General features: G+C 45.5%; 1 protein-coding gene across 1 annotated transcript in view; it reads right to left on the minus strand.

Moving 5' to 3' along the window:
* samd11 (sterile alpha motif domain containing 11) overlaps positions 1-25500 on the minus strand; it is a 56621-nt gene continuing 31121 nt past the window's right edge. Inside the window, 7 exon segments of the mRNA XM_079558177.1 lie at positions 1-1365; positions 2736-2869; positions 3953-4644; positions 4837-4915; positions 5358-5473; positions 13072-13219; positions 21304-21468. Of these exon segments, the coding sequence (XP_079414303.1) occupies positions 1093-1365; positions 2736-2869; positions 3953-4644; positions 4837-4915; positions 5358-5473; positions 13072-13219; positions 21304-21468 (1607 nt within the window). The 3' untranslated portion in view covers positions 1-1092.

Below are 25500 nucleotides of genomic sequence, written 5' to 3' on the forward strand. Positions count from 1 at the left end.
GCATTAAGAGCTTTGTGCCTTTCTTTTCCCTGTAACCAAGAGAAAACAAAGTAAAATTATCTTTGGGATCCATCTGAAGGGCTAATTATAATACATATCATAATCTGCTTTATCTACTACATCAGAAGTCCTATAAATATCTGTCCTCATATTTATATGCCGAAGGAGCATTCAAGATTGGAGCATCTCTTAATATTACCTTTTAAAAAGTGGCAAAAGCATATCAACAAAAGTACCACAAAAATTCAGTAAGTCACATTTTTTCAGTAAAGAAAACCTTTTTCGTGCAACTACAAGTAACAAAAGTCAAAGTACCACATTTGTAGCCTTTTTTTCATCATGATTCTGTACAATTTGCATCTTAGTCCTACCACCAACAGTAGTCAGCACATGTAGGCCGTACAGACACGGTCAAGGCTTTATAGCCTGGACATTTGTGCCACCTCCATATCGAGTGCATTGTGTTCAAAGGGTTCAAATAGTCTTTTTAATGCAAAATGAGGCAGACACAATGTGAAACATGTTAAAGTCCACACATCCGGTCATCTTTGGTATCGGGACAGTGGAATGCATAGTTAGCAGTGATAAGACAGAGCTGGTCAGATCCTGTGCTGTGGGGCACTGCAGCCTTTGAAGCAGCGAGCCCACGCAGCAGTTTGGCTCCAGGAGACAGGCAGAGGGAGTGAGCGGCCCTCAGGCAGGGCTTGTGGTGGGAGCAGTCACAGAGACAGCAGAAGGGAACGCAGAGCTTCCTCCAGCCCAGGAAGGAAGAGCGAGCTTCCGCCTGTGTCTGCATGTCTGACTCGCAAGAATGTCGCATGTGTGGCGTTCGCTCCGGGTTTTTTGGCAGGCTGTGTGTGACCAGCTGTCTCCCTTTCCTTTCTCTTTATTCCTCTGTCGCTTCACTCGTCTCCGCTCCAAATTCTGCTTCTTTGGATTCTGCCACAATGCAGACAAACTGAAAAACACCATGTCCTCTTGTCTTTTAATACAGTCCAAAACTTCTCAGATTTTAAGGTCCCAAGGTAATGGGAGAGATCAGGACAAAGTCAAAGGAGAAAACATGAGCAAATGCCTTTGCCCCAATGTGTCCTACGAAGGCGTTTTAGCCTCAAATCGTCCCGCCATCCTTGAACTTGTACCATTTTCTGGTTTTGGAGAGGAGCACCCCGGGGTGGGGCCACTGTAAGAGCTGCTTGTTGAAGGGGGTCTGTTCGTGTGGGACGCTGTGAGGGGCAGAGTGGCGTCAGAGGAAGTGGTCAGGGTGTCGCGGTCCCGCTCTGGAGGCCGTAGGAGGGCAGGTGGGAAAGGAAACGTGAAGGGGAAGCCACTCATATAAAATAGTCTGCCAAAACGTCGAGCGACCTGTGGAACAAACAAAACAATACATGTCACAAACATGAAGAAAAAACACAAAAACTCTACCGGTGTCACAGAGAGCAGAGAAAAGGGTTTTCTATGGGGCAGGCTACTTTTACAAAATCTGAGCCGCTACACTGTCCTACTGCCTCACTCAGTCGCACGCAGTCCCTCACAGCTCTCACTCAGCAGCAGAGCCAGGCAGAGGGCTGTACCTGTGAGCGGATCTTGAGTGCCGGGCCCAGCTTTAGTCCCATGTTGTTGAGCAGGTGCTCCTCGGTGAGCAGCGGTAAAGTCTCTCCATCAATGGCCTGCTCCCGAAACACCTGGCAGAGACACAGCTGCTTCAGCCACAGCCCACAGCAGCCCCAGCTACAGGCTCCACATCCATACATCTGCCTCACACTCTGCACTGCCCCGCTCAGGATGGTTCAAATACATCTCCACTGTGTTCAGAGGAGTGCAACAGGGGACTTTGGAGACTCGAGGTTTTGTTTATTTCAAGACTACACAAGTAAAACTGGAAATCACCAGTTCTATCGAGTTTGGTGTTCGGATAGTTATCCACCTGTGTGGCCATGTTGAGGGATCATCTTAATCTGAGCGTAATCGCATCAGCCTGTCGCTCTGAGATTTCTGTTTTTGTAGGTTTTCTTGACATGTTTGGATAGTTGCTTCTCTCCTGCTGGATTTGTTTGATATGATAAGGTTCTTCTGAAGCTCTTAACTAAAAGTTATATTCCTAACCCTCCTCAGTTAAAATAAATAAATACAAAAAAACTCTGTATTTCAGGACGATTCTTGTCGACTGCCACTGGTTAGACGACCTTCCTTGTCAACACTCAAGTCCTAGATTCATTTTCCACAACATTCAGGCAAACTCTAAACTTCAGATTAAGTCAAACTCAATTGATGAAATAAACCAAAAAGAACTATTCAGCCAAAGATTGATCTTACTGTGATATTACTATAGCTTCCATTTAAATCATTTGGAAAAAGGATGAACTTTTAGAGTACAGTAGAATGAATTGATAAACATGCCAGTCGCTGTCAGCAAGTGTCTATTCACGGCAATACTGCCACGTGATTGGCTCAAACCACTGGTGGTGCGGATTCAAACAAACCCACACGCGCTGTACAAGATGGATTCTCATGTGTTTGTGAACTCACAAGTTCTGCAAGAATTCAGATTACAGGAACGGATTAAAAAAAAATAACTGCTGAAACGTCACTCAGACACACACATACAGAACATACAGCGACATGGCGCAGTTGAAGTCATGAATTTGCTGCTGAATCCTGCATGTATTTTGGTTGGTTTAGCCTGCCCCTGGGTCCCTCTCTCTCTCTCTCTCTGCTCGGGGCCTCCCTCTCACCTGTGTGTATTCTGCACATCCGGCCAAACTGCTTATAAAGCCACACACGTCTTCCACACTCCACTTGCTGATGTCCTCCGCTGGGTTTGCTGTGGCAGACTCCTCCCCATCCGCGAAAAGACCTCCCATCACGCCTATAGGAGCAGCACAGGGTCAAAACATGTCAATATATAAGGTTCAATATTGGGTTTTTTTTTCCAGAAGCAAAAATATTGGTTTAACAGGGTTAGTACTGTAACTGTTACAATAGAAACAATATAAGTTTCATAGCATTTTGTTTAGCACCAAAGTCAGATATTTGTCATTTATTACCAAGTAACAGACAGACCAACCAAACTCTTATCTTTTATTTTTCCTGTTCCAGTGGGGGTGTATTTAAAGGAATAGGCCACCGTTTTTACATACTGAGATATGTTCTTACCTTAGCTTTGACGAGTTCTATAGGACCTGTCTGGTGTTCACCCATGCCTTCTATCATGTAAACACAGCGCAGACGGCGTTAGCATTTAGCCTCTCCCCCTCTCCTCTATAGCTCCAAAACAAACTATTTAAATATGGTTACGTGAAGTGTTCCACTACAAAGTATAATTACACAAAATTAAACAATGTGGATTTTCTAAGCGGATAAAAGGGGGGACTATATTGTAAGGCGTAGTAATACCAGGAGTAGTTTGGCATTCGCACAGTAAAGTGAAGATTACTGCGCAGTAAAGTGAAGATTATTGCGCGGATTTCGAACTACTCCTGGTATTATTACGCCTTACAATGTAGTTCCCCCTTTTATCCGCTTAGAAAATCCACATTGTTTAATTTTGTGTAATTATACTTTGTAGTGTAACACTTGACGTAACCATATTTAAATAGGGAAAACGTGGAAGAGCTTGGTAGCTTCTATCTTGACCTGTTTTGGAGCTATAGAGGAGAGCGGGAGAGGCTAAATGCTAACGCCGTCTGCGCTGTGTTTACGTGATAGAAGGCACGGGTGAAGACCAGACAGGTCCTAAAGAACTCGTCAAAGCTAAGGTAAGAACATATCTCAGTATGTAAAAACGGTGGCCTATTCCTTTAAGCGGAGCTCATGTGGCCCAGGGTTACACAGGGGTCACACATTGGTCACATGTGAGGGCTCCATTCAGGAGACACACAGTGACGCTAATGGGTTTCACATGGGGCTGTGGTGTTGTGTTTGTTTAGGTGGGTCAGAGTATAGGGCTCACCCGTGTGAAAATAGGGGTTGGCGTAGGGGAAGCCGAATGGAAAGCTCTGTCCATGAAGTGCTGGCAGTGGGGGCATGAAGCCTGGTGGCAGGTGGTACTTGACTTCAGCCTTGGCATGTCCCGCAGTGAAGGCGCGGCTTGGTGAGTCTGTCTCTGTTGAACTGCAGGGAACGCTGTTGCGACCCGAGCTCTCTGTGTTGTCCTTAGTTCTGTCACACCGCCTTCTATTGCCATCTTTATCCTCCTCCCGCACCCTGTCCTGGGGCTTAGTGCTGGACGTGGACCCTGCTCCCTCTTTGTCTTCATATGTCTCAGAGTCAGAGTCAGAGTCCCTCATGTCCTCGTCTCTGTGGTCCCGGACCCTCGGACTGGGACATTTCCGAGTGTTTGAGCCAGTGGCCGAGCCGTGTCCTGGGGAGTTTCTGGGCGTGGAGGCCCCTGACTGTGGCTGCTGGTTTAGAGAGAGAATGGGTGCGGTGCCATGGCGCAGCAACAGCATGGCGTTTGTGCGGCGGGCAAGTTCCTCTCTAAGCGGGTGGCCATCGGGGAGGTCCTGGATGTTGCGTAGAGCAGGATGATCAGCAGGCAACCCCCCAGACAGAGCTCCTACAGCCTCAGAGCCTAAGAGACGCTGCTGCCGCTGGAGGTTCTCCAGCTCCTTCTGCCTTAGCAACTCTGCAGACATCTCCAGTCTGTTTACACAAAAGGAAATAAGACAGAAACCTTTAGGACACAAAGAAACACATGGTTTCAATAAATTCTCATGAATGACACTCAGTGTTGAACTAAGATGTGTTTTTGATTTGTTAAGTTTTGTAACTTCAGTATGGTCTCAGGCAAACCTGTTTACTATATATTGTACAGTTTTGAAACATCGCATTCACCTGGCCAGGTTCTGTTTCCTCAGCATCTCCTGCTGACGGGCAAACATCTCCCCTTGAGCAGGTGGTAGGAACCCATAACCTGGAATAGACAGAAAAAGTCACACTTTTAGTTTAATGCAGGACCTTAAGTTCAAGTGCTAATCTATATAAAGGGAAATCAGCGGTCTCTTTCATCATAACTCATATGGCCTCATTAAGTGGTGAACATACAGAATATCGACAGAGGCGGCCACTCATGGGTCACTGAGAGGCTGCAGTTTTTCATCCAATCAGTCGCCTCAGTGGGTAACTTCACTGATGAGGCCTTTACCTCAACTTGAACAGAGCTAATCAGTAGGTGACGTCTCTGTCAAACCACTGCCACTGTGACCCAACTGCACGTCTCTGAGTTCTGTTTCTACTCAATTGGGTGAATTTCATCCACTCAATTTACTTTACTGTACTTTATATTTTAAGAATTGTTACTGTAATACAGTAATATAACATTTGCTTTTCCTTGTGCACTCTGAACATGAACTCACCTGGCACCTGGCACAGAGTAGTGGGCATGCCCAGAAAAGGCGGCCGCAGGTGAGGTCCTAACGTGATGTGGGTGGCGGTCGATGGAGACAGCAGAGGGGGAGGGTGAGAGAGATCCCTGCAGACACAAAATATGGCAGGTTTGAGTCTGTGCTGTACCAAACACATTAATGATTCATTAATAAACATGCAGAGTAGTAGCAGAGGTGTAACTGTTGCTGTAAAAGTAAGAAGCTCCTGTGCTCTTCCTCTCTGCTGCACTCGCTGCAGCCTCCATGAGCGTGGTGTATTTTTATCAGAGCGGCTCAGAGGCCTCTGTGTCGCCCCAGCGCCTCATCAGTCTTGTCACGCCGCAGCAAGCGCCGCTGGCCATAGCTGTACCCTGGACGCGGCCTCCCTCCCCTGCCACCCCCCACACATACGCACACACCCACACCCACACACCGGAGCCGCACACATAATGAGGCTGAATGCACAATGCCAGTGTGTCATGCTCTGACAGCTGGAGCGGCCCCTGCGTCTTGACCGGGGCCACGGACTGAAGGACCTTCTAATTAACACTCATCCCTCCGCTTCGCTCCCTTTTTACGCCCTTCTTCCCTCCCTCGCTGCCTGGCGCTCCCCGGGCTGCTGAAAAGGATGGAGCGTCCTGCAACCTCCGCTTCTGAAAAGGCCTCTCCATTATTGGCTTCATCTTTTGTCCTCCTTCAGGGGGAACGGCGCCTCTCACCTCTCCGAGCCTCTCTCTGTCTCTGCTCTGTCTAAAACATCTTTTCGCTGTTTGTCTCGGCGGCTGCTACACTTCTCCACGACCTCTGAAACTGTTCTCCTTTTTTGGAATCCTTTTTTTCTTTACTGTATTATTTCTCACTTTAGGTTTTCATGTGCTCTTCACCGGTCTTCTTCCAGGCTCTTAGACTTTGTCCTTTATAGATTTGATCCTTCCTGCAAATGCTATCCTCATTCAATACAGTGGATGATGTTCTCATTTTAGTTACATTTTAAAGATTTTTTTCATCGAGTGGATAAAAACTAAGCCCTGCACCAGCGCGGTGAAAGTGACCAGGTGAAGCTCAAACATTTAGAGTGCGTTGTAAAGGATGTAGCCTGAACAAGACCAAGGTATTGAAAGGATACTTTACTCTGGCGCTGCACATGGTTTGATTACAGCTGTTCTTTAGGAACTAAGGCTGTTTCTCCAGAGTCTGGGCTCTCAGGCTGCTGCTATCACACCAATCAGGGCTCAGCTGTGTGTGACGGCCGCCACACATAGCTTACATGAGGAAAACAACAAAATCAGAATCATGGGGACGCATGCAACCGCAAATATTGTTTTGCAACCGTGTTCAAATTACCTAGCGCCTGCATGTCTCCCGCCTCACTAAATGGTGAGGGAGCAGAGGAAGGCAGTGTGAGGAGATGAGATTTAGAGGGGGGTGGAGGAGGAAGTGGTGGGGGCCATTCATCGATCGCCTCCGCCGCTGAAATGTTAATGCTAATCGTATAACCGCTCTCTCCGGCGGTGCCTCGCACTCCAGTGGCAGCTCCAATTAATCTTGGGTGAGGGCTGCAGCGCGTGACCCCAAAGCCGTGAGCTGGGGCCTCGCTAGCCGCTGCTTATGTAATTACACCGCCCAGTGTGTAATCACCTGGCCTAATCCCTGGAGGCTAGCAATTAGCCGTGCAACGCACAGTTCCACTAGGCTACGCTAAGGCACCCGCAAAATACAAAAAAATAAAAAACATACACAGTGCCCCCACCCTCCATGATCCTGCATGCCAATTTCCCAGCAGCCCCCACCGCTTCCATTCTGATTCCCTTCTTGCTTTCTTCCTCCACTCTGCACCGCCTACCCTCGGCGAGCGTTAGCCCGCAGATGAATAACGGTCAATTAAAGCTGCATGACTGGGGCTGCCAGGCGTCTGCGCCACCATAATTAGGCCTAATCACGGGGAGCGAGAGAGACGCAGGCAGAGAGACAGTCCCTTCCGCTATCTCTCCTGTCTTTCTTCTTTTATAGGAGGCAATTTTGAGGGAGGAGTGTCAGACATTAGTCGTTTTGCTCTGGGCTGTGTGTTTGTGTGTACGCCTGCCTGTCTGTCTGTCTGTATATGTCTCAGTGTCTTCGTGTGTCAGAGCGGCCTATCTGTGCGTTTTGTTCACAAACCACTAACAGGCTATAAAAAGACCAGCAAACACCTCACATAGCCTACTTTCTGCATGAGGACTGAAGACGCAGATAGAGGTGGGCTCATAATCAAACTATTTGGCTGGATGCCGTGTCTCCTGCCTGCAGTGAGACCAGGGGCTCCAGGGGAATTCAGTGGTGTGTGACGACCTGTCAGAGTGCGACAGGCCCGTCCCGCCGCAGCCGGGGCGCGGCGTGTGCGTTGTGTGACAGGGCTGCCCTTAATGACGGAGCGTGGGGGGATTAGGAGCGCCGCGCGGCCGCCCTCGGCTCCTTCTCCGCAGGAACACATTTACACAGGAAGCTCATTAAAATGGATGAGGCTCCCTCGTGCTCTCCCGCCCCGTATCTCGCACAGCGCCCGCCGCCTCCTATCGCACACTCTCCTCCTGGATACTCGCTTCATCTCTCACTTGTTCCTTCCTTTCCTCTGTATCTCTTCCTTTTCTTTATTTTATCCTGTTTGCCAGAGCCTCGGTCTTCCTTCTATTTGCCTTGCAGATGCTCATGAGCTTAGTGCCATTTAAGGCCAGACAAATGGAGCGCCAGGCTCTGAGCCCATCGAGCGGCCCTAATGATTTGTTTTTAACAATGGGTCCTAATGGGCCCCAGATAATCAATGATGAGGGTCGATGGAAAGGTGAGCCACAGTTAGAGCGAGGGAGCAGCGTCTCTAACTCTCTTCCTCACCCTGATATCCCGGAGTATTTTCAAATTATTCAACTTTTGGCCATTTATAATCCAGTTTTGAATACACTTTAGTGATTATTTCTCTTGGTTTTTGCAGGGCTGACTATCTGTAAGTTTAGTCACATCACTGCTTTGCAATATCATATCTAATAATAGGAAAGTTGATGTGACTTCATCAAGCAACAAGAGTAATATATATAATTCCAGTTTTCCTGAGCAGTGCTAACACGGTGCAGTTATTGACTACGCCGCATGGTCACATTGACAGAATCTTTGTTTTTCTTTGTTTTATAAAAGGGTTTTTGGCTCATTTGGTTTCATTAGACAGGAAAGGGGATGAAGAGCGAGGAGAGACATTTAGCGCCGTGTAGGAGTCTGGACTCAAACCCACGACACTCCCGTTGGAACATGCACAGTGGGAGGAAAAAGTTTGTGAACCCTTTGGAGTTTCTTCTGTGAATGTTTACACGTTATGGCCAGTAAAAATATGCTAACATGTAACTGTTTGGGTGGTATTAGTTTAAGCAGACACTGTTTACTCATTCTTGTGATTTTAAACTCTAAACCCTTTTTCTCCAGTTCAGCTTTACCCAAATCTAAAAGCTTCTTGACTGGAAAGATTACAGCCTAGAGGTCAGAGTAACGCCTCATTTGAAAGCTAAGACCAACAAATCTGATATAAACGGATCTTTTTCCTTGCGTTGTTGCCGTGTTGTCGTCACTTTTTTTTACGTTTTTTAAAATTGCTTTCATGTGTTTCGGTTTATGTGTTGTTTTTGTCTCTTTAGTGGCATTTTTGTGGCTTTTGTGTTGCGTCTTCGTCACTTTTGTTGTTTTTCTGGAGGGTCTTTCATCTCCCCCTGGTGTCTCTGGCCAGAAAACCATGTTTGCAACTTGACTGCCACCGGTCCGGAGAAAGCAATACACACTAATGGAATCACGAAGAAGAGGCTAACATGCTAACGGGCAAAGCTAACTGCGGGCTAACTTTAAACAGTATTTACAGCCAAGTTTGTGTGAAAAAAAATATTTCCATTGTATAATTGGATGTACAGTAACCCTCTCTCCCTTCGCCTTCTCTGTCAGTGTAGTATTTACTCTCCAAGACATTTAATAAGTTAAAAAATCGTAACTTGCAACGACACCTGCAGTTGCGCTTATGGCCTCTAGGGGGAAGAGTTACTTAGTACTGCTTTAATGAATGGGACTCATGCACGTAAACGCATCACGCCGGATTGTAGCCACCTGTAGTCCCACACTCGCACTTACAAACTCTCAACTTGGCCTATTGTACATGTTTTTAGTGGTGGGGAAACCGGAGCACCCAGAGGAAACCTGTTAGTTAAAAACATTTATATATTCTAGATTAGTGATTACAGCTTGTAATATGTCACTCAAAGCAGTGTTACTTCGGTCTGAACTGCCATCATGCACGAGCACGAGCTTAATATAGAAGGTGCAGCTACACGTATGACCTGAGGTGGCAGTAGTGAGTATAAAATGGCAAACTTGCATCTAGCCCCTTTAAATGATCTTAGCGAGATGGTACAAGGTCAGATGCGTGAAGAAGGCTACGGCTCATTTCTGACCTGTCTCACCCCTTGTGCCAAGAGTCCTTATAATGTTCCACTGTGTAACATCAACAAGTTTAAGAAGTCCATGATCCCAAGAGCGATTGGTCTTTTAAAGGGGGGGTATTATGCAAAATCGACTTTTTCAAGCATTACATCATGTTATTATGTCATTCCCTCATTAAAAACATGCCTGAAGTGTTGCCTTGGCACATTCACGTATTTTTGAGTAATCTGTAAAAACTCTGATGGCAGCCATTTTAGGGATAGGTTTGCCTGAGTCCTCCTAGGAACGCCCCCACCTCCTGGAGACGCCTCCGAGCTTTCGTCACCAGCCGAGTAACCAACCACTGCTCCTCAGCAGAACCCCCTCCCCACTGATGCCACAGACAGCGTGTGGAGGGGGCGTGTCGTAAAGGGTCAGAGGTTCTTAAAGAGACAGAGGCCTATTTCAAGACATTCGCTACAGCCATTTTGAGAGAGCAATTTTATACAAGGCAGTTATTCTAATTTACTGCAGTTACAGACCAACAGAAGGTTTCGTCATCATTGTAGTGTGATATAGACCGGTGCTATGTGATTGAAAAAAGCATAATACCCCCTCTTTAAATGATTGAGTGTGTTTCATGTAGATATTATTGTGTCTTTTTTTACTGTGTTGATGGTCCATTGTGTGTAACTGCTGGATACAAACTAAATTGCCCATGGGGGATAATAAAGCTGAACTGAACTGAGCTACTTTGAGTTACTTTTGAATTACAAACGTTTGGCAGAAGATAAACAACGCTTTCCCCGTTCTCTTGTGTTTTGTTTTGACGACGTTAACTACACTGAACTGCAGATCTTATACACCAGTGTCTAACTCATAGACTGTAAATGCTCACTCCTCCCCGTTTACCATAATGACCACGGCCGTGGGGGAATTCATGGTTTACAGACTCCCCCTCCCCAGCTCTGACGAAGCATGTTCCTACAAAGGTCAAACGGGCGGGATTTTCACCGTAGACTCGGCCCTTGCGTGATGTGTAGCTCGCGCTGCTCCAATGCTAGCAGTCCAACCCTCATTAAGTACGAGATTTCAAAAATTCATATTACATTAAACCAGCCTGGTTTCATATATTGTGATTAACCCAGCGTTATCTCAGGAGGAATATCTAGCCTAGTCTAGTGTTGAAAAAATTGAAACCAGGCGTCAAAGTTGTTTTTAAGGTGTCTAAACTCCAATGCTTTTCAATGGGGGCCTAGTGGCGATATGGAGGTACTACAGCAATGGCGGAGCAATGGCGGTCGTGGTCATAAAGCAGAGCAGCCAGCGCCCATTGGTCTAACTTGACATTTTATTTGGGGGGAGTTTGTCATGTTTTGTGTCAGTAATATGTTATATTCCTTAGTTACTGAAAAAGTATATATACAATACGTTACCCCAACACTGATGGGAAGAACATGCAAACAGAAAGGCCCCGTCCGGCTGGGGATCGAAACCGGGACTTTAGAACTGCGAAGCACGAGCTCTAACCACTGTGCCACGTTCACATTAACCATTCCATTTTCCAGAAAAAGCAAATCTGCGAGGGTTAAAGACCATGTGCAGTGAGTTGGTGAGGGAGGGGCTGAGGCCTAGTTAACTCCCCCTCCGCCCCCCCCCCCCCCCCCCTCCCCCCTCCCGCTCCGGTGTGGCTAATTACTCTGCTGTCGGAGAACAGGCGCGGCTCGCTGACTGCACCCTCGCATCGGACACGCACACACGAATTAGCCGACATATTCGCACAAACACACATGAGCTCGAGCGCACAGGCGAGCACGCACGGCTCGAGAAATGGAGCAAACAAACAGGCAAATCTCCGCGCTTCTCGCTTCAGCTCACAGCCCCCCATCACCACAGCGCCTGGCCACTCCGCTTCCTGCCCCCCACCACCTCCCTCCGCCTCTGCCTGCACACACACGCACACACACACCGCACACACATCCTCCCTCCCGCTGCTGCACCGCCGGCCTATTATCGATCCCCCGCCTCTCCCCGCGCCACATAAATAATCGACAAGCAATTACCCGCCCACTCCCGCTGCCCCCGGCTTTGTTTGGGAGGCGTGGGGGCCGTGGCTGGGGGGAGAGCGGGAAGGAAGAGCCGGGGATTCAGGCGTGCGGCTCCACAGCAGTAGCCGAGAGGTTATTGGATCCTTAGTTTAGCCATGTTCGTACACGCGGTCTTACACAGACGTGCACTGAAGCACAATGAGCTAGAAATGAAATTGGATCAAGCTGAGGAAGTAGTAAGAAAGTACTGATAGAAACAGACAAGAAATAAATAGATTTTTTTTTTTAAAAGTGGGCGATACAAGCTTCTATATTTAAGAAGTGTGCTGCTTTTGTCCTTAAACCAGCACCTACACGGGGGCCATGTTGCGCAGTATGTTCCTGATCGAGAGGATTCATTCACCCGCATCTAAGTTTGTCAAATGAGGAAAGTGACTCTTTACCAGTGCCAATGCGAGTATGTTTGTCTACTGGTAACCAAACACCCTGTACCTGATTTTGTTTTACCAGTCGTGAAATGAAATGTTTTTCGTCCTCCCTCAGTAAATAGAAAATGCAGTGGTTTGTAAAAAAAAAGAAAAAGAAAAAAAGCATTTTCATTGAGCTTGGAGGCTAGTTTTCATTAGTATTACTGTGACAGTGACCCTGAAAAACAACCCTGAAAGTTGCAAAATGCACTTACAAACTCATCCTTGTAAAATGTTGGGATGTTAGAAATACGTTGTTGTGAATGAGTTTGAACGTTATGAAGCGTAAGTGAAACTCTCCCGGAAAAGAGGAGAAGAAACTTGCTCAAATCCGAGGTCAGAGGTGCTGTGGGGATACTGAACATTTCCCAAATAGTAGGAATTTTACAGATCCCACATTTGGGCTACTACCTGTTCAACGTAAACAAACTCTGTCAGTGAAGTGGACTAACCCGTAAATGTGATCCTGGTAGTCTGGGAGACCAACGAAAGTCTTCAGTTTACTTTCCTTCTTCCAAAGTAGCACATCATTTGCACTTAATTGTCTGTAATGTTAACTAGTCATAGTATCTGGCCAAACACCCAGAGATATTTAGCTTGGATAGTTACGTAACACGATTCCGGTCAATACAGAGACGTTTAAAGGAAGGGGCGGCACTTTACTTTACAGCACAGCAATAACACGGTAATAGGATGGAGATAGCAAGATAACATAGGAAAAACAAGGAACACATTTTAGCTCTTTTTGTCTGTGTTGACTGGTACCTGTCTGTGAAGTGTGCGTCCCGGTGCTGAGGCAGACCCTGTTTGCGTCTCTGGCTGGATGAGGATGAACTTCCTGAGGGCAGATGAGCCTCGAGAGCTGGACTCCTTGCTGCAGCCACCAATGCCTCCTGACGGGCTCGCAACAGATCTGGACAGTACAGGGGGAGAGAGAAACTAGATTTAGCTCACACCTTGTATGTAAAAATGATATAGCTTTGTGGTTTAAGTCTCACTGACTCCTGCTTTACTCGTGGGTTCATCGGCAACACCCAAACCTGACTGCATTTTAGGGAAAATTATGGTCACTTCGATTATTTTTAAGGGTTCATAAAGGTTCCCCAGAAGAATAGTCAATATAAAAGGCATTCAAATGTTGTTCCTTCATCATCAGCAAAACTCAAATCTCTTACAGACCCCAGTGGAAACTTTGGAGACCCTGATTTGTGAACTTTGTGTTCCAAAGTTTTGGAATCACTGCACTCGCTATTTTGGGTGGGGAAAAAGAAAGATAGCCACAAAAAAAAGTATTTTACAATCCACAGCCACAAAGCCGCTTACCATTGAACACTTTCTTTGTAATCCTTTAAATGCATATTCAAAATGTGGCGGATCATAGATATGGACTTAAAATCTGTAAAATAATGCACAGCGGGATATTGTACAGAGACAGTTTTGAACTTATCATGACCACCGCTGTTTTAACCCGACAACAGCCAGTGCTGGTGGCTTTCTCCTGGTCCGGGACGTTTCGTAGCCCTCTCACCTTGAACTGCCGCCACTCTCTCTCCAACTTCCCCTCCCCACCCCACCTCTCCCTCCTTTCCTCCCAGCATGCCCTGCTCCCTCCTGCCCTCTCCGGAGAAGAGGCCTCATCATTATCAGCGCCGGCCCGGCCACACCAGGAGACACGGCTTCTAATGAGAGAAAAATCTATCTCTCTCTCCCCCTCACTCTCTCACTACCTCAATCTATCTCCGTGCTCCACTCCGCCGCCCCCACTTTTTTAATTAGACAGATCCCTCGGGAGCTAGGGGCCATTTCCGCTGCCGGTACGGGGTGTGATGCGCGCCTGTGTGTGTGATTTAGGAGCGCGTGTTTGAGCGGTTGCGAGAGAGGGAGATAGGAGGGGAAGGTCGGGATGGGAGGGGAGGTGCAGAGGCGACAGATATTAATGCGGCCTAGCTCCGGTGTATCGATCTGTTTGCTGCGCCGGGCCGCGGGGGACTGGGCTGGCGGCAGACGAGGGTGTGTGAGTTAGTGGGGGGTGGAGAGAGAGATAAGGCCGAGATCAGAGGCAATTGGAGGCGCGCACACACACGGGCCGGCGCGGCGCTGGGGTGGCAGGTTGACCTCTGCGAGTTTCCTGTGGTCACGATCCCACCTCGCCAATTATTTTGTACGACTGGCGCGGTTAAAGGTGCACGACGGCAATTTGCCATGGCACTTCCATTAACACCAAAAGCAAAATTGATACAGTTAAGTACATGCTGGAAGTAACTAGTAACGGTATTTGGCCCAAGTAATAGTAGCCTACTCTTTATGGCTGCACCATATATTGCCAAATGATCCTTATCATATTATAAAATTACGACATCCCTATCACAAAATATACCACAACATCACAGAGGTGTTCAATCTGACCACGATGCACACAAGAAATCCTAAAACTAAAATGTATGGCAACTTCAGTATAAGCAAAAGATAAGTTGTAGTCATGATTTTATCCTTGTTTTTGGTCCTAATTTGATCTCATCAACTCTTGTTTTGACAAAACTTCATGAAAAAATGAATTATTTACAATTTGTTTAAATTTAATGGAACAAACCATGTTAAAATGGTTTCGCTAAATATATTATGAATTCAAAAGCTATCAAATATGACACATTTTTCTGATATTGGGTAGTCTTAGTATTGTATTCTAACGCACATGAATCCATATTGTGCCTCTGTCGTTGATGAGTTTGAATTCTGACCCATTAGTGGTGCTAACCAATCACATGGCAGTATGCCATGAGTGGGCAGGTTTAACATTTGCCGTCAAAAAGATATTTTATCACAACATGGCGATGATGGAAAAACATGAGGTATGCTGCAACATGCCTACAAACACACTTAAGATTTTTCAAAACTATTTTTAAATGTGTGGTTTAGAGACTTTAGAGACAAGAAGCGCTTGATCCAATCAGCAGCAAAAGTTTGTTCTCTCCTCAAAGGATTTAGACCAGAGGAATCTCACACTGATGTCAATGATTATGTTATATAAATCTGGCTCTTACTGCAACCCCTTACAACAGGCTCTAGCGCCCCACACTGGCTGGAGGCGCAACAGCTCCAACTTTAATCATTCCAATCAGATGTAATGACATACAGTACAGTTTATTTGCCATTCAAGGTTACCGTCATTCATTTCTTTTAAACAGTGGCAGAATTGCTCGCCTCACGACAAGAAGGTCTCAAGTTTGACTCCTGGACCAGATGGGGCCTTTCAGTAGCTTGCATGAGTTGACACATTCTCTCCATGGATTCCCGTCAAGCACTACGGTTTCCCCCATCGACCCAGAAAACGTGCACATGAAATAATCCTCAAGCTCGGCCCTACTGGCTTAAGATCTAGACAGGGGTCTCCGGGTGTTACACTGCGCTCGCCCGTTGCTCCTACCGGGTTGCCCCTAAGACAAACCCGAACCTCCCTCTAGATGTCTGTAATGTCTGCTTGGTGTTCCCCTTCTCAAAAACTCGTCATGCTGCAGCTGCTGTATCAAGCTCTCGTAGAAATGTGAGTCCTAATTGAGCACAATAACTCACTCCCTGTCTTTCCGTCTGCACGAGTTATTTCGGGAGGTCCCAGTTTGCCACTTAGACCAATCCCGCTTATCCCTCTATTGTGCCATCCCATTTTCCTCCCTGCCATCGTTCCTGGAGTTAGGCCTAAATCCCCGTGGTTAAGCCGGGTTTTCCTCTGCGTGAGAATATGGAAAAGCGGAGAGCGCATGCAGACCGGCCAGACGTACGGAGGATTTGGAGCACTGGCAGGTACACAAAAGACAGCCTCCAACTGTTATACCATACAGCAGTAAATATGTTATCAAGAAGACTCACTGTACTGTACTGCCAATAACATAGGGTTGGAAGGGCTATGTGTGTATTTTTAGTAATATACTTAAAAATGTAATGAATTGAATTAATAATCCCCAAAATATCTTGCTGTTTCTATCTTCAACCTACTCTTCAAGAATAGAAGAATGTTCGAGTTGAGGATGTTCTTCTCTCTTCTTCTCAAAGGCTCAGTTGTTCTTCCTAAACATGCTGGTTTCACTCAACAGGTCAACAATGGTTCAGAGGCATTGTGGGTCTGGAGAAGATCTACTTCCTCCCCTCAACAGGAGGCTCTAGAAATGACCAAGAGCTTGAAAAGAGAGTTCCTCTATGAAAAACTGGATGACTGAGCGCCTACACAAACATTAAATGCAGTGTTTTTACAGATGCTTTCTTTGTTTTGTCCTTTTAATAAAGTGAAGGATCAACTTCTGAATTCAATAACTATTTTTAACAACACACTTTTTGTGTTAACAAACTCTGGGCCCGATCTTGTGTTTCAAAACGCAGACTATAGCGTAACATTTTGTGCTGAGTCGGAGCGCACTTTGTGATCTTGCAGCTCCTAAGACTTAGTGCATTTAAGTGGGAAGTACGCGGGGTTGAGAACCAGACTCTGTGGCCGGGAAAGGGCCCAGGGTGAGGGGTTGTGGGGGGAGTTGGGGGATGAACATGTGCATTTGTTTTGTTTCACGTTTACGGCCAAGCGAGTGCCGATCCGGCTCTTTCTCTCAAGACAGGAAACATTGTTTAGCTCACGATGGGGTAAATAAAGTTTTTGGTTTGACCTGTGAGAGCCTGTACTGCTTAAAGAAGAACACGATGTAAATGAGGAAATGAATGTAAGCCGTGCACAAGATCTGGCCCTTTGAGTTCCCAGGGCATTTGAGAAACACTGATAAAGGTAATGACGACACTGTGCATTGTACAGTGTAGGTGAGCAATCTTTGGACATTGGAAAGAGGAAGCTTGGATGCACATAGCTTTTGTCTCTCATTTTATGATCTACATAATACAGCCTTCCCAAGTATTTTTATTGGACTGAACAAAATTGATCCAGCGTCAGAATCTAGATTTAGAAATGGCGCAAACCCAACAGTTATTGTACCATTTCTGCTTATGGCTCATCTGGAAACTGGTGCTTAAAGGAATAGGCCACCGTTTTTACATACTGAGATATGTTCTTACCTTAGCTTTGACGAGTTCTTTAGGACCTGTCTGATCTTCCCCCGTGCCTTCAATCACGTAAACACAGCGCAGACGGCGTTAGCATTTAGCCTCTCCCTCTCTCCATTATAGCTCCAAAACAGGTCAAGATAGAAGCTACCAAGCTCTTCCACATTTTCCCTATTTAAATATGGTTACGTGAAGTGTTCCACTACAAAGTATAATTACACAAAATTAAACAATGTGGATTTTCTAACCGGATAAAAGGGGGGACTATAATGTAAGGCGCAATAATACCAGGAGTAATTTGGCATCCACACAGTAAAGTAAAGATTACTGCGCAGTAAAGTGAAGATTACTGCGCGGATTTCGAACTGGTATTATTACGCCTTACAATATAGTTCCCCCTTTTATCCGCTTAAAAAATCCACATTGTTTAATTTTGTGTAATTATACTTTGTAGTGTAACACTTCACGTAACCATATTTAAATAGGGAAAACGTGGAAGAGCTTGGTAGCTTCCATCTTGACCTGTTTTGGAGCTATAGTGGAGAGAGGGAGAGGCTAAATGCTAACGCCGTCTGTGCTGTGTTTACGTGACTGAAGGCACGGGTGAAGACCAGACAGGTCCTAAAGAACTCGTCAAAGCTAAGGTAAGAACATATCTCAGTATGGTTTGTACCTAAGTCAACAACTTCTATTAAACCCCTATTTTAGATGAATGAGTGCATCAAATTTTCAACCTAGGAAGTCGGAATACAGTTGTCAATGTAACAGGTGCAGCACCAAATTCACCTTTTAAGTGTTCCGGGGGAGCAGGCCAGGCTAATTGTGCGCAGCTTTCAAACCAGACTAAACCGTTAGACAAAGCAAAAAAAACACCACCCCTCCCTTCCACTTTCATCTGGATTCCCCCGCCCCCGGAGGATGGGCTCTCCTTTCATCATCACGAGGTGAAAAAACTCGGGGAAGCCCTTCTAGCCATTTCAACAGCACCCCCTCCCCCCGCGTCCCCATCAGCTCTCCTCCGCTGCCCATCAGGTCCGGCGAGGGCCTCTCCAAAAACACCTTGCACGCTCTTACACCCCCCTCCGCACTTTCATTTTCAGTGCCCCACACTTCAAACACATGAAAGGATGCTCTGCAGGGACCAGGGCTAAAGGGAGCGCTGGAGGTGTGTGGAGAGGTATGCGGAAAAAAAAGTAGGAAGGGAGTTTTAAAAGCGGCACTTGAGATGTATACGGGACGGAGGGCACAAGGGGTCACAGGGACCCGGGGCACGCAAGGTCAACTCCAAAAGACCCTCTTAACAAAGTGATCTCAATATCCCAAAGCGCCCAAGCAGCCTCTCCATGTCAGACAGTTTTGTATGTTGCGAGTTTCGGTTTCTTAACAAGCTCCAAACTGTTAATTAGAGAAGGGCTCGATGTGGGGGTAGTGTTAGAAGAAATTTTCTCTTTGTAAATATAGTGAGGGGAGAGACAGAGGAAGTAGCCAGGTGTGGATCTAAACGTTAACAACACAAAAACTTGGCTGTGTGCACTCCTGGCAAAAGCTGTGAGGCCCATCCACTTAGAAGATCCAATGGAGAAAACCGAGAGAGACGCAGGCACTTCGATAATGAAGCGTAAACTTGTATCTTCAATGCAGTTATTCACACTTTGCTTTGACTCATTTACGCGTCTTTTTGGCAGATGGTAAATATAAGGCACTGGGAAACGTATCTTGTTGTTTGTTGCTTGTTGATAATAGCAAACTTTAGCAAACTTGTGGCATTTTACAGGAAATACAATGTTATTTCAACAAGTTTTGATTCGCGAAATCATCTTGAGGAGGAGAGGATATATTGGGGCTAGATTCTGCCCCTGGGCCTAAATTGCAATGCCTACAATGGCAAAGGCAACGTCTCTTCCTCTCACCAACCTCTTCAGGGCTGAATTGTCCTAATTAAATCTTAGTTACTGTTTTTTATTTTTTTTAAAGGGGCAAACTTGGCTTTGCCAGCTCTCCATGCATTCAAAAAGTTGCAGGGAGTTGCAATAGAGTAGACGGGGACTATAAAGGCGGTGTTTTGATTAGTGATGATCCTATGGTCAAGCTTAAAGGCACCCTGCATAACATTTTGGACTATACTGTTGCCATCAGTATAAAACATGCTCTTAAAGATTAGCTCAACACTGAAATTATATGTTTGCAGTGGGTAATCAAAGAATGGATATGGATGAGAACCTAACTTGTTTAAATCTGTGATTTTAGTAAGACATTGTCTCTGTTTTAGTATAACAAACCCTGGATGAAAATGGCCATTCCTTCGAACATCAAATTCAATCTAAAGTCAATGTCAATGTAGATGTCAATATCAGTATCAATCAATATCTAGTTTGAAATCTGATTCCTTCTGTAAACATTATGGTAAAATGTCCTTTATTATGGTTTATTTAGCTTTTTAAAACTACTTTATAGCCCTTAGCTGTCGTAAAACTTAAAATAACATATCGACATAGGTTTGATGATATTATAAAAGGCAGTTATCGTAAAGTTTCCGCAGAAGGCACACCTCCCTTTGTACATCAGCATCTAGGATAGCGCAAAAACTAAACTTACAACGAGATGTATCGGCAAACATGCTAATAATCAACATGGTGAAGGTTTATTGACCTTACAGCACAAAGGACAGATCACTGCGTATGATGTATAGCAGTGTGTGGGCTGGCATTTCGAGTGCGGAAAGGGAAGGGAAATGGAAGAAATATGCTGGATTACAGAAACATATAAAAATACATCAAAACACCACGCAAAAACTATTTTTTGATGAGGATATAGCATTATAACATGATTAAAGCTCTGAAAAATATATATTTTGCATGATCTATAACCCTAAAATTCTTTTTCTTTAGAAAAACAACTTGAAAAGAACAGGAGACAGTGTGGAAACTGTCAAACTGTGAGGAATGTGGAAGTGAGCAGCGTGTCTGAGTTGCGCCACATCGTCTGCCTCCGAGCGCCGAGGCTTCTGGGAAAAGGAAGCAGCCATCAGACTTTACCCTGCGTCATAAAATCCCCCATGCCCGACCACGTCTCCTCTAAGACACAAGGAAAAGCCTATTAAAGTGTTTATAAGCTTCGCCCCCAAGATTTGCAGCCGGCAATTAAAAATCATTACTAATCAAATAAAAATAAAAGTAGCTCCAAGTACAATTCAGGCGGGCGCTGCAAGGATTTATGCTTCGGCAAAAAGAGCTCGTAAACACCGCAATGGCTTAATGTATGTTCTGTAGAAAAATGTGAAAAGGTTACAATTTAATGGAAAACGCAGTGAACGTTCATAAAACTAACTTATAAAACTGAAACAGGGCAAGATTCCCCTTTGCCTTTGGAGCTGCTATTCTCTGAAAAAAAAAACCTGCTTGTGTGTGTGTCGACTGAAGCCCAGTTTAAAGTAGGACAAGTAGATTCCGAGGATTGGCACTGGGCCAGCGAGAGCCCGATCAATGGTTGGCGTTGATGCATGCAAAGGATTGTGGGTGTTAACACAGAGGCGCGTGGTCAGAAATCACCCTGAGTGACACAGTGACGCTGGGTGGGCAAGCTCCACAAATAGAAATGTCAGCGGTGGCAGTGGCTGGGGCAGAGCAGGCAGCAGAGTGCCACACTTTAGAGGCAGGGGAGGGATGTGAGGGAAATAGACTTTAAAAAGGGCGTTCGCTGATGAACAGCCAACACTCATAATTACGTTCATTGATTTGTGCATCAGTGGATTGTTATCTGCATTTTACTACTCATTAAGATATTAGTGACTATTTTTGAGAGAAAATTTCATGTGAACTGTGAAAGAACAGATTCCAGACAAAAACTGTATCCTTCTTGATGTTTAAGTTCCTGTACCTAACCCTATCCTTTTTGTCAGGTACGTTACGACTTTAGGAGCCATTGGGACAGGGGACATAGTATATGAGCTCGTGCACTGACCGTGTCCTGGCAGGCCCATGCTGCTGGCTAACTGGTACAGTCTCTGCTGCTGCTCCTCGTAGCTGCCCGCTTCACTCAGGGCCGACATCATCCTTCTGTAGTGGTCTTCAGGGCTCATGTGACCCACGCTGGCCCCTGCCTCCACCCCCGGACTCTGCGGGTTTTCTGTGGATAGAGAGGTACAAAAATGATTAATGATATTTGTGTACAAAAAGCATGGCCATTTAACCCAATGTTAAGTTGCAGTACAAAGTAACTCTTGCCCCTAGAGGCCATAAGCGCAACTGCAGGTGTCGTAGCAAGTTACGATTTTTTAACTTATCAATTGTCTTGGAGAGTAAATACTACGCTGACAGGAAAGGCGAAGGGAGAGAGGGATATTGTACATCCAATTATACAATGGAAATAATTGTTTTCACTCAAACTTAGCTGTAAATACTGTTTAAAGTGACGTTAGCCCGCAGTTAGCTTTGCCCGTTAGCATGCTAGCTTCTTCTTCGTGATTCCATTAGTGGATATTGCTTGCTCCGGTCCGGTGGCAGTCAAGTTGCAAACATGGTTTTCTGGCCAGAGACACCAGGGGGAGATGAAAGACCCTCCAATCATCCCATAAACACTTGTATTACCCCCACAGGGACTACGGAAAGGATTTATTAAGGTTAACATTTTACTTAGTACTGCTTTAAGGTTTGCAATATAAAGGTGCAGTTCTAAGAGTGAAGAGCTACAAGAGGTAAGTGATTTTATTTTCATTAGATTAAACTCTTCCCCATTGGATTTTGGGACATAACATTGTGAGATCAGGGGGACTGAGCTCTCCAGTCGTGAGAACGTTTTCTCCTTTTTCCTTCTTGAATCAAAGAATTTTCGGGGGTGTGGAAGAAAGAAAGACGCAGGTTTACATAACCTGTCCCACAACTTGGAAACCACTCCTCGAGTAGATTTCCTATCACGGCGGCGTTGGCTCTCACAACTGAACCACAAGACACATTTCCGTGCATATGGGAAGAGCCCACATTTGCAGATGGAGGAGGCCTCCCTGATGAAGCCCTACACGTGTCCATACATAGTTAATGTCCTGGGACTGACCCCGGCCTGAACTCATCCCAGCTGAGGGGTCAGTGAGAGGGGGGTTTCCACGGATTTTAGCAGTTCATCCGGTACTACAGAAAAAATATTGATAAAAATATGTGGCGAGAGGAACAAAACTCAGAGCAGTGCATGTCTTTCACTTCACTCAATCATCAGCATGTGTGTGATTCGCACTGACAAATACAATATTAGGCATGTGTAGCACGACAGCCTAGGGCAGGGGTAGGTAAGTTGGTGTTTGGCCTATTTTTCCCTAGTCAAAAGATGAAGGGCCGGGCCTTCTCACGCTGGATTTTGCCCCCGGCCTGGCGTTGTTTACCCCTGCCTAGGTTGTTAGACTTCTGTCAAGTAAACTAGCTAATGTCATGAGATCGACCCTGACAATGAACTTTCCTGTCTAAAACTCTACCAGCAAAAAACAGAACGAAAAAAAAAAAAACAATACAAGAAAACGACTGCCGAATTGCCTTTTAAAACAGACTTGAGAGTAAGCTCTTAAAGAGGGCATTCAAGTACAGTTATATGCAGGACGTTTCGCCTCTCATTCATTTTTGACGGTTTAAAGCAGTACTAAGTAACTTATTTACCTTAATAAATCCTTTCCGTAGTCCCTGTGGGGGTAATACAAGTGTTTATGGGATTGGAGGGTCTTTCATCTCCACCTGGTGTCTCTGGCCAGAAAACCATGTTTGCAACTTGACTGCCCCCGGTGCGGAGAAAGCAATACACACTAATGTAATCACGAAGAAGAAGCTAACATGCTAACGGGCAAAGCTAACTGCGGGCTAACGTCACTTTAAACAGTATTTACAGCCAAGTTTGAGTGAAAAAAAATATTTCCGTTGTATAATTGGATGCACAGTAACCCTCTCTCCCTTCGCCTTTCCTGTCAGCGTAGTATTTACTCTCCAAGACAATTAATACATTAAAAAATCGTAACTTGCTACTACACCTGCAGTTGCGCTTATGGCCTCTAGGGGGAAGAGTTACTTAGTACTGCTTTAAGAATGATTGTTTACAATAATATTACAGTAACATTATAGGGAAAAAGGGAATCTGTTTTGATCACTTTTTGAAAAGTGCAACTTTGGAAAAAAGGATGTTTGAATGATATCTACTTTGTGTCAGCCCCAGAGTTAATCCCTATGCCCCCCCCCTCCCTTCGTCTCCACTGCCCCGTTCTGTCAACAGTAACCTGATCTTAGGTGCGGGTGGCGGGAGACACACTGAGGCGGTTTGGGAGCGGGGAAAGACGGGGGAGGCAGGGGCTTTGGGAAGCTGGGGTTATTTTTACCGCTTTCTCTCTCTCTCTTTCTCTCTCTTTCTCTGTCTTTCTCTTATTGAAACTGAGCTTGGCCCCGGGCGAGCGAGTGCAGATGGGGAAGTGAAAGTTTGGGATACTGACGATATCCTCCTCTGCTCCTTAACCTTTCCACTAATCACAGGTGAGAACAACAGAACAACAAAACAAGCTCAGGAAGATGTGCCTTTTTGAAATTCACATCATGTTTTTAATAATACTACTTCAACAGATACTAAAATCATACCATATGTTAATAACTTTTAACTGCCCTTGTCTGCAGCTAATCCACCAAAATTTGGGATCTCTGTTCGCGTGTTCATCTCTCTTTGCGCGCGCGTGTGTGTGTGTGTGCGTTACTTGTGTGCGCCTGTCCAAAGTTTGCAGAGCGTTTAGTCACAGCGGGGGCGCCGTCTTCACAGCCGAAAAGAAAAACAGACATCATTTACGCAGCGGAGGCCGGTCTCTGAGGCTCGGGCCATCCACTATACTCGCAATTTATTCCTGCGCCTGCGTTGGTCATTAAGGGATAGAGCGTGTTGCCAAAACGGAGCGGAAAAAGAGGATGTGGGGATGTGGCGTGCAGACACAGGTGCAGTGTGAAGGGAGTGGAGACAGATCAGGGTTAAAGACATTGGATCAACAGTGTTTTCTAAAGGCTTAAAGGCACTCCTCTGGACGACGGCGCTTACTCCACAACTAGCTCTGACGCACAAAATTAAGCTCCAAAAGATAAACAGAGCACAAAGCCGGACAAAACACTGCGATATTTAGATATAATGAAAGTATAGGACTTTTTAAACACAAGTCCTTAGCCAATGTGTGCGCAAATCCCACACTTCCATACAAGACTTGTCTGTGTGGAATTTTCTCTTTGTTTCAGTGGGCTTCCTCCAGACCCCCACCCATCAACCTAAAACATGCACAAAAGGCTAATCCTCTACCAATATGCTGCCTCAGGATCTAGAGATTTCGCCCACGGAGTGTTGAAGGTTAGTGGATGGGTCAGCTTAAGAGGACAAATATCTCTATGGGGTTGATAAATACCAAATTGAGGCAAAATCTCAGGGGGCTACCGCAGTGCAGCACCATATCTCAAGATCCTCGCTGACTTTGCTGCAGAATTGTGCCAGAAAAAAACCCAGGTGATGGTACTAACTCACAAGATACCAACACTTCTGTAAAGTTTCAACCAACCAGTCAGACAACTCAGTCTAAAAAGCCACTACTCTCAGCCTCACAAAAATTCTCCTTAGAGCCATACATCTTTCAGGAGATGGCCGAGTCGTGCATTGACTAAAAAGGCTATGAGTCTTCAGGCACAGATCCGTGTGGCTCCAGGCAGGGCCACTAAAGGTCAAAAGTCATGCAAACAAATCTACTTCAATCCCCTTTTCTTCAAATCAAGCATTGCGTAGTCACCGGTATGTCATAATCATGATATTCCGGCATAGGTTAGATGATCTTGTGTGCACATAGTTTTGTATGGAATGGAATGGATATGTGATGAGCTGCACTCGGTTTTGCCTGTTTTATAATGCATCAGGAAGTGTACTCTGCAGACCACAGGGATGGACAGTGGCCGAGCTAACGGCGGCTGGCGCCCGGTTTCATGCCACACAAGAAACATATGAATAATAGACAAGTCGGACCAGATTGCAGTAGCACAGAGGGGTACTGAAGAGGTAATGCCGTAAAGATAATGAAAAATAACTAATGACTTTTGTGTCATGCCAAAAAGAATAACTTTTCCTTGTTTGCTTCATTGTGCCAAACTAAGATTTTTTTTTTTGTGAGTGTCAAAT

This window comes from Gobius niger (genome assembly GCF_951799975.1).
Source record: "Gobius niger genome assembly, chromosome: 6".
Classification (NCBI taxonomy): domain Eukaryota; kingdom Metazoa; phylum Chordata; class Actinopteri; order Gobiiformes; family Gobiidae; genus Gobius; species Gobius niger.